This window comes from Meles meles, chromosome X (assembly GCF_922984935.1).
Source record: "Meles meles chromosome X, mMelMel3.1 paternal haplotype, whole genome shotgun sequence".
In the NCBI taxonomy this organism is placed as follows: domain Eukaryota; kingdom Metazoa; phylum Chordata; class Mammalia; order Carnivora; family Mustelidae; genus Meles; species Meles meles.
Genome location: NC_060087.1, coordinates 130,969,324 through 130,983,785, shown reverse-complemented (window position 1 = coordinate 130,983,785; position 14,462 = coordinate 130,969,324). Strand labels below are relative to the sequence as shown.

The window sequence follows — 14,462 nt, the reverse complement described above, 5'->3', positions numbered from 1 at the left end:
GGCGGGGGAAGGCCCGCACTGGAGGCACTCACCGTACTTGACCTGTGCAATGTCCCCCACCACCAGGGCGGCCACCGGGACCTGCAGCAGCTGGCCATCCCGGATGACTGAGAACCGCTGCTCCTGCTCGATGCGGCTCTGCAGGCCCCGGAACTGCCTCTCCTTGCTCCAGTCGTTGAAGGCCGTGACCAGCACCACGCAGCTGACCGACAGCAGGATGGCGGCACCCTCGATCCAGCCGGCCTCGGCCTCTCCTTCATCTTCCGCCCCGGCTGACACGTTCCCGCATGCTGTGCCCGAGGACGGCAGGGAAGGATGGGGTATCGGGAGAGTCATGCTCTGGTCCCTCGGCTCAGGTCCCAGCCCTGCCCTCCCGTCGGGCCCCCCTCTCCCGGCTCACCTTCGCTCTCCTCTCCCGGCGGCGCGTAGAAGGAAAGGCCCAAGGAGACGACGGCGGCCACTTCCAGGATGATCAGGGTCACGTCCTGCAGGGCCTCCCACACCAGCTGCAGGAAGGTCTTGGGTTGCTTGGGGGGGATGAAGTTCTGCCCGTAGATCTGCCTGCGCTTCTCCAAGTCGTTGGCGTTGTTGGCCAGGCCTGGGGGGTGCAGGAATGGAGAGCGGGGACTCGGAAGAAGGATGGGTGAGAGCAGCGGCACGAGGCCCTGCCCCTTCCTGCCCTGCTCGCCCATAGCGCTCAGCCCTGGCGCTGAGAGCTCCTGGAAGGCGGACTGGCCCTGGCCTGGTGCCGCGGGCCTTTCCACAAACTCTGAAGGCACGTATGTGTGAGTGCGGGCACTCCAGCTGCCCGGACACAACACACACTGGTGTGGGGCCCCTAGCGGGCCCGAGGGCCGGATCCTCCCCCGATAGGCCCGGGGATGTGGATGGGCTACGTTGGGTCCCTTCAGAAGGCAGATGGGAAGGAATGCAATGACAGCCAACCTGGGGAGTGGGCAGAGGGGACCCAGCGGGGCCTGGGATGGGAACAGCCAAGGCTTTCCCAGGGGTGCAGGGCTTGGTAAAGGACTGGGCTGGAGGGAACGGGGGTGCTGTGAGTGGGCCGACGTGTCCATACCAACCCTCCAGGGTTCAGAAGAGGAAACGGCCTCGTACGCTGTGCTGTCCTGGGCACTTGACCCCAGGCCAGGAGCTAAGCCACCCAGAGTGGGGCACAGCCAAACTACGTGTGCCGGACACAGAGCGCTTATCATCTGACCCGATCTGGGGGAGGGTGGGCTCCAGCCGCCCAAAGACCTTGTCTGTTTCTCCCACGCTGCTGAGCACCGGCCTGGCACCCACGGCACATCCCATCCCCGCCCCTCACTGTGCCCCGCAGCTCAGAGCACCTACTGCCTCCTATGGGAGGGAGGTGGGAACATCTATAAGGCTAATGGGACTGTCAGTGATTCGTGCTCATGCCACGGTGTCCCCTGGCCACCAGGCGGAGGACCAGGAGGGTCAAGGATGACAAAGCTGGTCTCAGTGGGGACCCCTTGTGGCCGGAGCAGATAATGCATGGTGGAGGAGGGCTTGAGGGGCTGAGAGGGTCCTGATCTAGACCTTCAGAGTGCCGGGCGGCCCCGCCACATCCCAGACAAGCTACTGTATTGGGGCTGGGATGGAGGACTCAGAATCAACACCCGCAAAGGGGTGAGCTCCGGCATTTGGAAGCTGAGCCCTTACCTTACTTCCCATTCTCGGGACACTCCACTTTCTACCCACGCCCGCACTGAGTCTTCTGGGTCTCTCTGCCTCTAGAGCTACCAGAAACTTCCATGTGGGAGTGACATCCAGGCCACCTCCTCCCAAGGCCAGATACCCACTAGGCCACCTTCCCCTGAGGTAGGCAGATGGGATACAGTCCCCTGGGCCTGCCCTCAGCCCTCAGGATACTACGGCCTTCTAGGCCTGTCCTCCAAGTGTCCAGCCCTACACTGACACCTAGTGGACAGATGGTGCCTTGCAGTTCCCAGTCCTGAGGAGTTGTGACTCCTTTGGCCTCCTGAGGGGGCAGGGAGCACCTGGCAGGGCAGATGGGGGTGGGGGTCCCCAGCCTACGAGGTGCTCCCAGCTGGCTTGGGAAGGCACATGGGGCTTGGCCCCCAGGTGACTTGAGAGCAAGGAAGTGCTAAGTGGAATGCAGAGGCCTTGGGAGGAAGGACGGTGGGTGTCCACTAGGCGGGGACATATGGCTTTGGGGGAGGGGCAGGGTGGGACCCACCTGAGGCACAAGGCCTGACAAGAGCCCGGCATCTCCCCAGCTGGCCATGATCACACGCTGTGCCCCCACCTAGCAGAGCTGCAGCTGTCCCTGCCCTTCTCCCCGGGGCCTCATGGTGCCTGGGCCCCGCCGGGGCTCAAGTTTCTGGAGGCTGCAACTTTCCAGCGGGGTGTCTGGGAGAAGCTCAGACCTTAGCTCCTAGGGGCTGGGGGCCTAGCTGAGGGCCGGTGCCCCACTCCTGACTGGGGCCTGTGTCTTTAAGCTACAAGACATATGACCCGTGGGGTAAGTACTAGGGAGGCACTATGAACCCTCCTAGACCCCCAGGATATCCACGATCCCAGCCTGAGAAAGGACACGGGTCCCCATGGCCCCGTAAGTCTGCATCCTGCCTACCTTGCCGGCATGGCTTGTCCCCCTACGGAAGCCAGGACCTTGGGGCCCTTCCCCAGGAGCAAGCTTGCTCCAGTCCTTCCTCCCTCCCTCCCACAGTCAGCCTGTTCCTTGGCCTTGAGCTGCCCTTGATGCTCTAGCAATGCTTCTCTCTCGCTTGCTCTACACCAGCTGGAGGCTGTGGTCTTTCTGCCAGGCTCAGGGGTCCCAGCAGCTGCTCGGGTGCTCATGCGGGCACCAGAAGGCAGGCGCAGCCCCTCTCGTTCTAAGCATGTGCCTGACCAGCAGGCCCCCAACGGTGGCCCAGGGCCAGAGCACTGGGGTGGGGGCCGGCTGGTTGGCATGGACACAGATGAGCGCCCTACCCAGAGCTGAGGCCAGATGCCATCGGAATTGGATTAGGCCCACATCGTGTGGTTCCTGCATAATCTGCCCTCTCCTTTCCATGCCTGCTGGTAAAGGCCAGACAGGGGAAGGGCTGGGACCTGGGCCCTTCCAGGGGGCTTACCACTGAGCTTGGCCCAAGACCCAGGTTCCCTGGTTTCTGGAATCCTCTTGGATAGTGACAAAGGCTGAGTCCATTGATGTGCTTATGGCCAGGAACAGCCGGAATCTCCTCCCCCAGTACACCACACACCTCCCCAGGTTCGCTGCCTTCCCCAAAGCACCGGTCTGCCAGCACACCTTGACAGGGGATTGATGTGGGGGCCTGGGGATGCGGTTTGGGGAGGGGCCCAAAGCCGAGGCCACTGTGTCTGGGCAGGAGTGGGGACATCTGGACCAGCATTCCGGGGCCAAGGCAGCAGGTGCAGTGGGGGCGGGGGCTCCCAGGCTTGGGGATGGGAGGGGTAGTCATCACAGTGCCCATGCTTCATGGTGGAGATCAGGCCTGGCTGGATCCCTCTGCTGCGGCCAGGCCGCCCACCTGGGCGCTTGCCCTTCTCCATGCCTGCCCCTCCACAGGCACCGGGCAGGCTCCGGAGAGCACTGTGGCAGAATCAGGCAGGTTCCCAGGGGCCTTGACATTTTAAATATTTAACAAGGCCTGACAGGCAGAGGAAAGAGCTGCCAGCTGAAGCCCATCTGCTTCCTTTTATCTGGAAGAGGCCATAGCCCTTGTGGCTAAATGGCCCTCCACCCCAGCCTCCCCCCAGCCCCAAATCCTGGTTGGGGGGGGGGGTAAAGAGGAGGGAAGGAGAGAGATCCCTCTGGCCCTGAGCCAAGCCATCTGCCCCGGTAACACAACACACCAGGCTGGGTCCCTTTAGAGCACAAGCAAGAGAGATCCAGGCGGCCCTGGGAAGGCCGGTGCGGCTGGGAGTTCCTGGCCTCGCTGGGTGAGAACCCTCTCGCCCGGCCCTTGGACCCACCATGTCCTGGGTGGGCCATCTCTGCCCCCTGCTCCAGCCCATGTGGCCTCACAGATGGATAGGGCCAGGGAGCAGGGGACGAGGATGATGGCCAGGGCCCGGGGTAGACAAAGGTGTGTCAGCTGCGATCGACCAGCGTTGGTGGAGAACAGGCCTGGCACTGGGCTGGGACGGCCCTAGCAGTCCTGCCAGGGAGGAGCCAGCCAGGGCAGAAAAACACTGGAACTCCTGGAGTCTGGGGCCAAACCCGGCTCCTGGGGGTCCCAGCCTCCCGGCAGACTCGGCAGGCGGGGCTGGGAAAGGCTGGTGCGGGGCAGGCCAGAGCTTGGCCTCCAGGGCAGGGGGGAAAGGGCTCCAGGGCAGCGGCAGGGCCCCAAGATGGCCACTGGGCCTCTGCCTCTGGAACATTCTAGAGGAGGTTCCTCAGCCTCCTTAAGCTCCCTGCAGCAGCTCCCCCCAGACCCATACTGCCTGAGGCTTGCCCTTCTGTGGGACAGCGGTGGCCAGCGGCAACTGTGCTCAGCACTCTGCTCCCCTCGCTTTCCAGAGAGATCCCCTACACCCCGGCCTCTTCCTGTGCGCCTCAACTGGACATAGGGCTGAGCACACAGGGCACCTGGGGCATACAGACAGGGGCCCTTTCTTCCTTCTCCTCTGCGCTGGGAGGCTGTCCCACCCCATTGCTCAGAAGGGCTTCTGGAGTTCCAGCTGGGGGCCCAGTGCACACGCGCAGGCCGACACCGTGCTGTCCTCTCCCTTGGCCTTCTCTGTTGCTCGATGGCTCTTTAATCCATCAGGATTAAAGAGCAGCTGCTGAATACGGAGGGGCTCAGGCCACAGCTCCTCGAGGACCCCTGGTGTGCAGAGGATGACCTCCTCGCCCCACACAGAGCATCTCTTGCTGGGGGGGGGGGCACGGTGGCTACGGTGTGGGGGGGGCACAGTCAGGGTCAGGAGCACCACCTTGGCCAGGCCTGCCCTGGGGAGGGGGTACGGAACATCTTCAGGATGCCCCTTGAAGACAGGGGCGGGGGCGTCAGATGGCCCATGGCCGTACGTCCCTGGCGCACACACGGCCTGCGCCAGGGCGCTGCTGGCAGTCTTACCCTCTGTGGGTGAGGTCTTCAGCCTCCGGCAAAGCCCGCTGACATCCCCGTAGGCTTCCTGGACCTTCTGCAGCGCCTCAGCCCCTCGGAGCTCCATGAGGGAACGCAGCTCGGCCAGGGTACACCCGAAGCCGCCTGCGTGGGGGGTCTCCCGCTGTTGCTGGGGCTTGGGGTGGAACTCGATGGAACTGTTGGCCATGTCGCCCATCCTGCCTGTTGTGCTGGAGGACAGGGTGCCTGACCTCTTCACAGGTGCAGCCTCGGCTAGGGGCAGGCGGCCGCCAGGGGTCCCAGGGTCTGGGTGAAGTGTCGTGGAGGGAGCTGTGGTGGGGACGTGGCTGAACACGGACACCTGGAGAGAGGTAAGAAGCCAGGGGCAAAGTCGAGACAAAACTGAATTCTTTGCAGGTCTGCACTCAGTCTGAGCCATGAGTTACTGATTGCAAGATTCACTTCCGAGGCTGGGGCTGGTGGCCCTCATGCCCTGCCAGGCCCACTTGGCAGGCCAACCCCTAGTCCTTCCCGGCATGACCACCCAAGGCAGGAGGACTTGCCTAGGTGGGGCAGGAGGAAGCCTTAGTGTCTCCCAGAAGCGGTCTGCAGCCACCTCTCAATCCGTCTAGGAATCCCCACTGAAGCAGAAGTGATGTGTTGGGGTTGAACGGTGGCGCAGGTGGGGGGGGTATCCGTGCCACAATTCTCCCCATGTCTCTGCCCCACTTTGAGTGAAAGCGTGTCCCTGCGCTCGCCTGATTAGGACTGGCCCACCATGGCAGGTAGAAATCCCCTACAGTGGTGGTGGCAGCGGTCTTCTGGCTCAGCCTCTGTGGCTCACGGTTTCAGGCTTGGGGCTGCACGGCGTCTGGGAAGCAGGCCAAGCCGCCGCGGACAGGGCCAGCTGGGAGCCAGGTCAAGGCTTAGTGTGCAGGGGGTCTCTGCTGCCCTGAGGGTGCCTGGGGGGCTGGGGTAAGAAAGGTGGGGTGGCCTGGAGGGAGGGAGGGAGGGAGGCAGGAGAAGGAGGGCGGGAGTGGGAAGGGAGGGGGGAATAGGGAGAAGGAGGAGAGAAAGGGAGTAGAAAGGGAGAGGTGGCGGACAGGGCTCAGGTCACCGGTGACTCCCCATCACCCCGCGCCACAGCACGCAGCCATCCACTCCCCTCCATAGCCTTCTGCCCCCCCGACGGCGGATTCAAGGGCTGCCCAGCACATACACACATGCTGAGAGCATGAGTGGAAGCAGCCCCAAAAGTCAAACTCCCGCGACTGAACAAGTCTCAGTGCACATGGCCTTGGCCTTCACAGCAGCAAGAGGCTTCCTGACAGCATGGCTCTGTTGGGCCCGATCCTTCACCTTTGGGGAGGCTCTGGGCTCAGAAGGATCTTCTCGGAAGCAGAACTTGGCCACCGACCCAGGTTTCTCATTAGAACTGCCCACGGAAACACAATAGCACCGAGTCCTACGGCCTCGGCTCAGGGGACACGACCAGGGTCTCTGGGAGAAAAGGACCATTTCCATATGCCTACAGCCCCGAGGGGCCTCAGGACACATGGGGGCCCCAGTTCCTTTGGACGCTGGCTCCGTGTTGTCTAGAAAAACACCCACCTGTGAGGTCTGGGACGCAGAGAGGCAGCCCAGAAAATGACCACCCACAGTGGTCAACATTCTTTAAGTTTGGGCACCGAAGTGTTAATCCTCCAGACTGTCTCCCCATGGAGCAGCCTTCGTGGCCGGATGATGTGGGAACAAAATGGCAGACAAGAGAACGCACCGTCCTCTCCACGCCCACGCAACTCCCCACGGCCCGTCCTTCCAGTTTGCCATCTGACAGATCCTCACTGAGCATCTACTATGTGCCCGCACTGGCCGTCTGTCTTGGGGACAGAGAGGTGACAGGACTGAATGGATTCTTGTGCCTGGGACACGGGTCCCCAGCAGAGGAAGGAGTTGACAAAGAAAATGGTTTCACTGCGGGGGAGGCGGTAGCCAGGGAAGGCCTCTTGGAAGGCGCACGTTGAGAGAAGAGGGCCTGACGCTAGTGAGAAGGCAGGTAAAAGGACAGGTCGGTGGGAGCCAGGGGTTGCAGATCCCGTGGGGCCACAGGTGACACGGGCCATCACGGAGCCCAGGGCTGCCAGGTAGGGACAGACTGGAGGGGCAGAAGCCGGGACAGTGCCCCTGCTGGGCACACCTTTCTCTGACCCTGGGCGCCGCTGCCGTGTCTCTCCCTTCCCAGCGCGACGAGCTGGGGGACCGGCAGTGCCGGGTCGGCATCCCCAGCGGAGGGGCAGGGTCTGGTTCTTCTGCGCAGGCCCTGCTGTCAGCCCACCAAGAGGCGCAGGTCGCTCTGGGAGAAGGCCCCAGGCCAGCAGGGCCGCTGAGAGAAGACCAACCAATGGGCTGTGTGAGGTGTGAGTCCTGGCAGGGCTGGGGGTAGCGGGCATTTGGCAAGAATGTGCGGCAATCGTCCCTGAGCCGAGTCCCCATGCCGTCAGCCCAGGCGGTGGGCGCCCCCTCCCAGGCTGAGGCAATGGCCACACTCAGCCCAGGCTCCGATGCCTCTGGCAGGGAGGCCCCTGACCTCCGTTCCACCCCTTCCACTCGGGCCCCAGGGCCCCAGGGGCCAGCCAGGTGCCCACGTGGCCCCACAGAGCTGCCTAGGGACTTCCCAGGGTTCTTTCGAGAAGCGCAGCCGGATGAATGATTTTGTTCCTTTTTGGAACCCTTTTAGCTTTCTGACCTCTACACCCACTTGGAGAAGACTCGGTTGGAAGGTGCCCAGCCCCACCCAGATGGCATTCGAGGGCTCCGGGGGGGGCGGCAGAGGAAAAGGTCCGGAGGTGCGTGGGCTCGGGGGCCGATGCTGGTGGAGCTCACACCATCATACACCTGCTCACGCCCGAGGCACAGCCCTCTCCTCCCCTACCCCCCACCCCAACAGGGCTCCCTGAAGGTGAGTTCTGTCCTCCCCTCCTGGGCCGTACTGTGGCCCCGGCGCAGCCCTGCCCTCCATTAAGCAACAGCAGTGGCCCAGACAGCCACGCGGGTCCTTGAACTGCTCCGAATTGCTGTGCGGTCATCACTGGGCCAGTGGTGACTCATGGTAAGGGAACCAGGCAGGGAGGCGAAGCCTGACCTTCTGTGGGACGCAGGGCGCTCCTGCCCTCACCACTTCCTCTCAGCCGGCGCTGCTGCCCCTCTGAGTTTTGGTAGCCCCTGGCACCCCACCCGCCGCCGGGCCCACAGCCTCGCCCTCAGCCCCCCCCACCCCCACCGCCAAGCAGGCCCCAGGTCTCCATCTCCCCCTCATCGGTTTCCCTCCTGTCGGACAGCTTGTCACCACCCTGCTCTGGGCCACCGCTTCTCCTGGTTCCCGCACTGCTACTCTCGCTGCCTCCAAGCTGCACTGGCTTCTGGAAAGCCCCACGTCCTGTTTCCGCCGGGACCTCACACTGGCGTACCCGTGACACCACCCGCCCTGCCCCAGTGCATGGCCTGGCCAGCCCCCTGCGCTCCGGATGCACCCTGCCCTGCATGGCCTTCTGTCCCTGCTCTACCTGATGACCTCTGACAAATCCGAGCAGCGGTTCAAGCAGAACACTCTCCACAGAGCCTCTGCCAAAATTGATCGCTGATGAGTCTGTAATCCGGCCGCTGTCCCTATTCCTCTCTGCTCAGCATCGCAGTGACCTGGGAGCGTGTCTTCCCTGCTCTTAGGGTCGCAAGCTTTTTGAGACAGGCGGTTATCGAACTGGCAGGAAGTCCATTACACGGTCAGCCCTGGGCAGGGACGGGCCCTGGAGGAGTCGGTGAACAGGGGCCTTTTATGGGGGATCGCCATTCTGAAGAGCTCGAGGGAGGGCACGGGGACGAGGCACAGGAATGCCCTGACCCCCAGCAGGTCACTGTCAGTGTGCCCAGGGGCTCCACCCAGGTCTGGCGTGGGGGTCCCCTCTTGGGAAACACTGTGCTTATGCTAATCTTCCTCGTCTTCATTCACTCTATAGGCAACAGGGCAGACAGGAGCCATCAGTTAAATCAAAGTCTGTCTTGCGTGACTGTTGGCTGCTGTAGAGATCAAACTATTCTGGGTTCTCTTTAAGCCTAGGCAATTGCCTCCCTCCTTCTGAATAAGGACAGTAGCCATCACTGGCATGGCCAAGAAGAGAAGTGACCGGGCCTATCAGTTCTGCAGGCCTGACAGAGACTTTCTGGCCTGGGCTGGCTGCCTAGAACGGTTTGCAGGCACTAAAAGTGAAGGGAACATACCATTTTGGTACTCTTTCATCCTTCAGACCTTCACTGGCTTAGTTGAATTGCAAACCTCCACAGAGACCGACTCGTGCCTCATGGTATTTGCTCTCTCCTGGCACAAGGCTAGTGTACAGATCTGTGGCAGGTTCCCTGGCCTGCCTCACTCCTGCCCTGTGACTTTCAGGCCTGTCACACAACTGCCACCCTGACGCCTCCTGTCCCCAGGCCCTGAGACTCGCATGGATCTGATGGGAAACCCAGGAGTCTTCATCCCTCACCGCCACTCACAAGCAAGGGGGCAAGAACACAGCTTTCCATTTCACAGATGTGGATGCTGAGGCTCAGGGAGGCTCAACGATCCCAGACCTCCTGGCCCTTCTCGCCATGCTCCTGAGGAGAGTCATGAACTGGTAGCAACTAAGCCCCTAGGCTGCCAGGAGAGAGAGGACTTGTGTTCCCCCAGGGGGCCTGGTCCCATGATCTACGCAGCCACCTCCTCCTCACCTTTATGGAAGGGACGAGGAATGAAATCCCGCGAGTCAGAGGGGGCAATGCGTTTGTAGCCAGTGCTCACTGCCACCAGTGTGCAGTCGCTGGGGTCCGAGTGGGCATGTGTCCCCATGATGAACGCAGCATGGCTGGTGGCGCCGACTAGAAGCCGGGAAGTCCCAGCTTTCTGCGTCACTCCCAAGTCATGGTGCCCTCAGCCGCGGGGTCAGCCCCACGCAAGCCAGCAGAGCCAAGTCACATCTGAGGAGGGGTCAGAGGGTGAGAGATGTGGACCCGAGGGCCCACGTGCGCACGTGCCCTCCGCCTCGGCCCTCCTTGAGGCACACTGCCCGTTGCCAGCTCCTGACAGACCCACCGAGAAGGGATGCCTTCCAGAAGGACCCACGGATCAGCAACGTGACTTGCTGTGGGGATTTCTTGAAAAAAAGAGCAAAAGCCCCCCACCCCCCCACCAACTGGCAGCTGGCCCAGATGTGGGCTGTGGCCCCCCAGGGGGGAGGTGGGAGTGGGTGCAGGGGCCCCCTGGAAATGCCAGCGGCTGAGCCCTGCCCTCTCCTGGGCCAGGTTTTAATCTCAGGCAGGTGAAGATGCGGCTGGGCACCCCTTCTCACGCCGCCCCCCTCCCTGGCCAGGCCCTCTCCCTACTGCCTGGCTCCGCCCCTCCCCTGTGCATGACACACCTTGGCTGAGCACCTGGTAGGGGAAAGGAGGGCTCCCAGGATGAGGCCTGCATTCAGCAGAGCAGGGAGGGAGCCCGTGCGGGGAGGGGAGCGGGGGAGCTGAGGCAGAGAAGAGCCTCATTAATATTTCAGAGGCACCGTCACTGCAGCTCCTGAGCCCTCACATCCCAGGGAGGAGGATGGGTAGAAAGAAGGAAATAAAACAGAGAAAACAGATTTAAAGGGACAGTCTCCCCCCGCCCCCCCCCCCCCCGTTCCTTCCTCCCCCTTGTTCCTGGTACAATCTGTACGCACGCCAAGGAGCTCTCACGGGGAACAGCTTTGGGCAAAAACAGTAAGAGCAGAAAAGGGCCAGCCCCCCCTCCCCCACTCCCCGCCAGCCCCAGGGCACCCTCTCCCCGAACTCACGAACTCAGGACCTCAAGCACACACGCCCGCCTCCACGGCCCCCTGCCCTTGCAGGGCTGCCCCTACGGAGGGCCTGTTAGGCCATAGCCAGGCCAGAGGGCCACCTCGGGGACTCCCTGGGGGCTGCCGGCAAGGGCAAAGATGTTTCCCATCCAGTGCCTAGTCCAGACTCAAAGGACCGTCTGAGGCCAGGAGAAGGACAGATGTACAGATCACAGGCACTGAAAGTCCTTGTTAATTAGAGCTGAGCCAAGGAGGATTCTGGAAGCCAGAGAAACCTCCGTTCAACTAATTTAGCCCTTGCCTACAGGTGGGCGAACATCTACAGTACCCTGGCTAGCTCATGGCCCAGGACTTGAATCTACAGCAGCGGGTGCCAGACGTGGAGGGGGACTTGAAAAAAGGCTCAGTCCCGGTCGGAGCGTCGTAGTCAGAAGACGGTGGCACTGGGAGTCTGCAAAGCCCTCAGCCCGGGGATCCCAGGGCCCAGCCGGCTTTGATGCCACACATCTGCCTGCCTTCAGCGGCTCCCGGGGTAGGGGGAGGCCCAGAATTCTCCAGTTCTGACAAGCCCCAGCGGACAACGTAAAGTGCTGCAGCTGGGAAGGAAGGCAGCAGACAACTCCTCAAAGAACAAGACACTTGGCATCGGAGCCAGCAATTCCGTGTCCGGGTCTGTACCCCAAAGAAGTGAAAGCAGGGGTTTGGAGAGATGTGCACCCACGTTCGTAGCACCAGGAGTCCCAGGAGCAGCCCCGAGGGCCCCAAGGGCTCACGGAGGGATGAACGGAGAAGCCACACGGGGTCCCTCCGCGCAGCGGCACGTTCTTCCGTCCAGAAGGCGGGAGCTCGGGTGCCGGCCGCGACCCTGGTGAGCCCGGGAGCCCGTCTGCAGAGCGAGGGACGCCGGCCGCGGAAGGGCCGGTGCTGCCGGAGCCCGATCCGACCCGGCGCCCGGAGCAGTGGGGCGCAGAGAGATGAGGCGCGGGACGGCGGGCGCCGGTGTCCAAGGGGGGCCGAGCGTCAGTCCGGGAAGATGGGAAGGTTCCGGGGAAGGATGGTGGGGACGACGTAGCAATGCGCTTCGTGCCCCCGACCTGTGTGCTTGCACGTGGCTAGGAGGGCACATTGCATGGGCTCTGTATGTAAGCACATTCAAGAAACTGAGCGGGTCTCACCGCCCTTTTTGCTCTGGGTCCGGTGATGGCAGGCATCCCACTCTCTGAAATGGAAACCCTAGCGGACCACTCCACACTTGCCCTACCCCTCCCTTTGCGCTCGGTGACCTCTGACACCATCCACATCCTGCCGAAGCTCCGTGGTCCTCCCATTACGTGGCAGAGATGCAGAGAAGCTGGGCAGCTGGGCTCACTGGTGGCCGCCGCCACCCGCTCTTGCCCTTCTGCCTGGAAGAAGTGCGGTCCCACTTGCCACGCGCATTTTCTAGAGGGACTGAGCCCACCCTGTCCTCAGGAGAGACCAGAAGAGAGCCAGAACACCTGGGGAAGGCCTGGCCTCCACGGCTGCATTCCGGCTGTACGAGATAGCTTTAGGAAGCACCAACGAACCCCCAGGACCTTGTGGCCGAGACTTGCTAGACATTCCCCGATTTCTGCGCCTCTTGCCAACGTTGTATTTTAATTTTTAATCAGGCATCTTGTCATCCAGCAAAATGACTACATTCTCCCAACTCGGGTGCAGCTACGTGTGACACTGGGTCCTGGCCAATGGGATTCAAGCAAAGGGACAGGGACGCAGCTTCCTCTTGGACTACACTTGCGACCACACGTGGCACAGAAGGGCGATGGGGCCAATGGCAGGGTTTGTGTCCTTAAAGGGAAGGAGTGCCACCAGCTGCTTGCCTCGCCCCCCCATGCCTCCCCGAAGTCTCCATGACCGAACAAAGGCCCGCACTTCTGTGGGCTCCCTGGGACACGTGATGACCCAGAGCGGGGCTCCCTCTCACCTGTGTATTGGACACTGTTCTGGAAGTTCTAGCCAAAGCGGCAAATAGAACCGTGAGAGGCTTGAAAGAGACGGTATAACAGTCTGGTCACAGGCAATGCCAAGCACCTGGGCGGCACGAAACCTTGTTCTCCATGCTGGACGGAGTTACGCTGTTACCAGTTTGTTCGGTGCTACTGGCCCCGCTTTAGGGCTGAGGCTGCTGAGGCACAGAGAGGTTGAGCTCACTCAAGGTCACACAGCCAGCATGGAGCAGAAGCCAACATGAACTCAAGTGGTCTGGCTCCAGAGAATTCTACACTGCTCCTCTGCCAAGTGACTGCCCAGGAAACCCCAGAAAAGCAATGAACACATGATTAGAACCAATTAAAAGAGTTCAACAAAGTGGCTAGACAGGAAATCTGTCCCCATAAACCTCAGGGCTCGGGAGTGAGGCCTCCAGAGTCAGGGCTGGCTGTCCCTGCCGGTTCAAGGCACTCAACCTTCCTGGGTCTCCACTCTTGCATCTGGATTCTTCTTCCTGCTGGCTGGGTTGCTGTGAGCTCTGGGGACAGGGTGCCACCACACCCGCACACCTGGCAAGGTCCCCAGGGTGCCTGCTTCCCCAGAAAGAAGATGAGATAGGGGATGCCCCTTATCGAGTCCTCCCTCTGCCATGCCCCCCTGCCTTCCACCTGCCGAAAGCCCTGAGCTCTCTCTGGGCCCACCTGGATCCCAGAATTCATAGATCCAAACCAGACTCCGCTAGCCAGGCCAGAACATTCTGCTTGGTCCGAGGCTGGCACCCGGCGATGCTTGGAGGCTTCCCCATTTCTGGGGTCAACCTCAAGCTGGCCAGGGCCACGAATCCTTCCTAGAGAGTGCTAGATGCCGTGGGGACCACCAGCTGCCCAGGCTGCTTCTCGAGGGAAGTCTACACTCCCCCACGGGTGGCTCTTGGAGGGCCCTTTCCAGCTGGGGCCTTGAAGAGTCGTTACAGGGGTCGCAACTCCGCCTGGGGAAGGCAGTCATTTGTTTCCTGCCAGAGAAGGCGAGAGCTGGAGAAGGAGAGTGCGAGAGAGCAGGAGACAAGAGCTGATGGGCAGGAAGCATAATGACACTAATTATCCAATTACAGCCGCTCAGGAGGGGACTGCATTGCAGCAGGGAGCCTGAGCCGATGCCCCTTCCCCCCATACCAGTGGTCTGGCTCATGGTGGCCTACGCCCCTCCGGCTCTATCCCACGAGCAGCTGGTGGGTAGTGAGGTCCCGGGCCTGTCCCGCAGAGCAAAGAGCGGGGGGCCTGGCCTGTGGCCTCAGGAGGGGCAGGTGGGAGGAGACCCAGGAACACTGTGGCTGGCCTCTGGGGCATGCCTCCAACTGCGAGTGAGGTCTGGGAGGTAGCAGAGCCCCGTCCTCCTGGCTTTCGTAGAGGCCACAGGGATTGAATGGGGGGTCCCCAATCCCAGGCCTCCCCCAAGTTTCCCCACCTCCATCTGCGCTACCACATTGTTCGCCAGTCCCCTAAGCCAGCTGCAAGCCCCTGGAATTATGGGCAGCTGGCGGCCACGGGAC

At 62.1% G+C, this 14,462-nt stretch overlaps 1 protein-coding gene across 3 annotated transcripts in view; it reads right to left on the bottom strand.

The window, feature by feature from the left end:
• Positions 1-14,462, bottom strand: part of ATP2B3 (ATPase plasma membrane Ca2+ transporting 3) — a 58,747-nt gene that overhangs the window by 36,592 nt on the left and 7,693 nt on the right. For all 3 annotated transcript variants that reach the window (XM_045995792.1, XM_045995790.1, XM_045995791.1), the window contains exons 2-4: positions 5,094-5,445; positions 401-598; positions 33-290 (exon numbers count right to left, since the gene is read on the bottom strand). In XM_045995792.1, coding sequence (XP_045851748.1) covers positions 33-290; positions 401-598; positions 5,094-5,301 — 664 coding nt within the window. In that variant the 5' untranslated portion in view covers positions 5,302-5,445. The remainder of the gene's footprint in view (positions 1-32; positions 291-400; positions 599-5,093; positions 5,446-14,462) is intronic.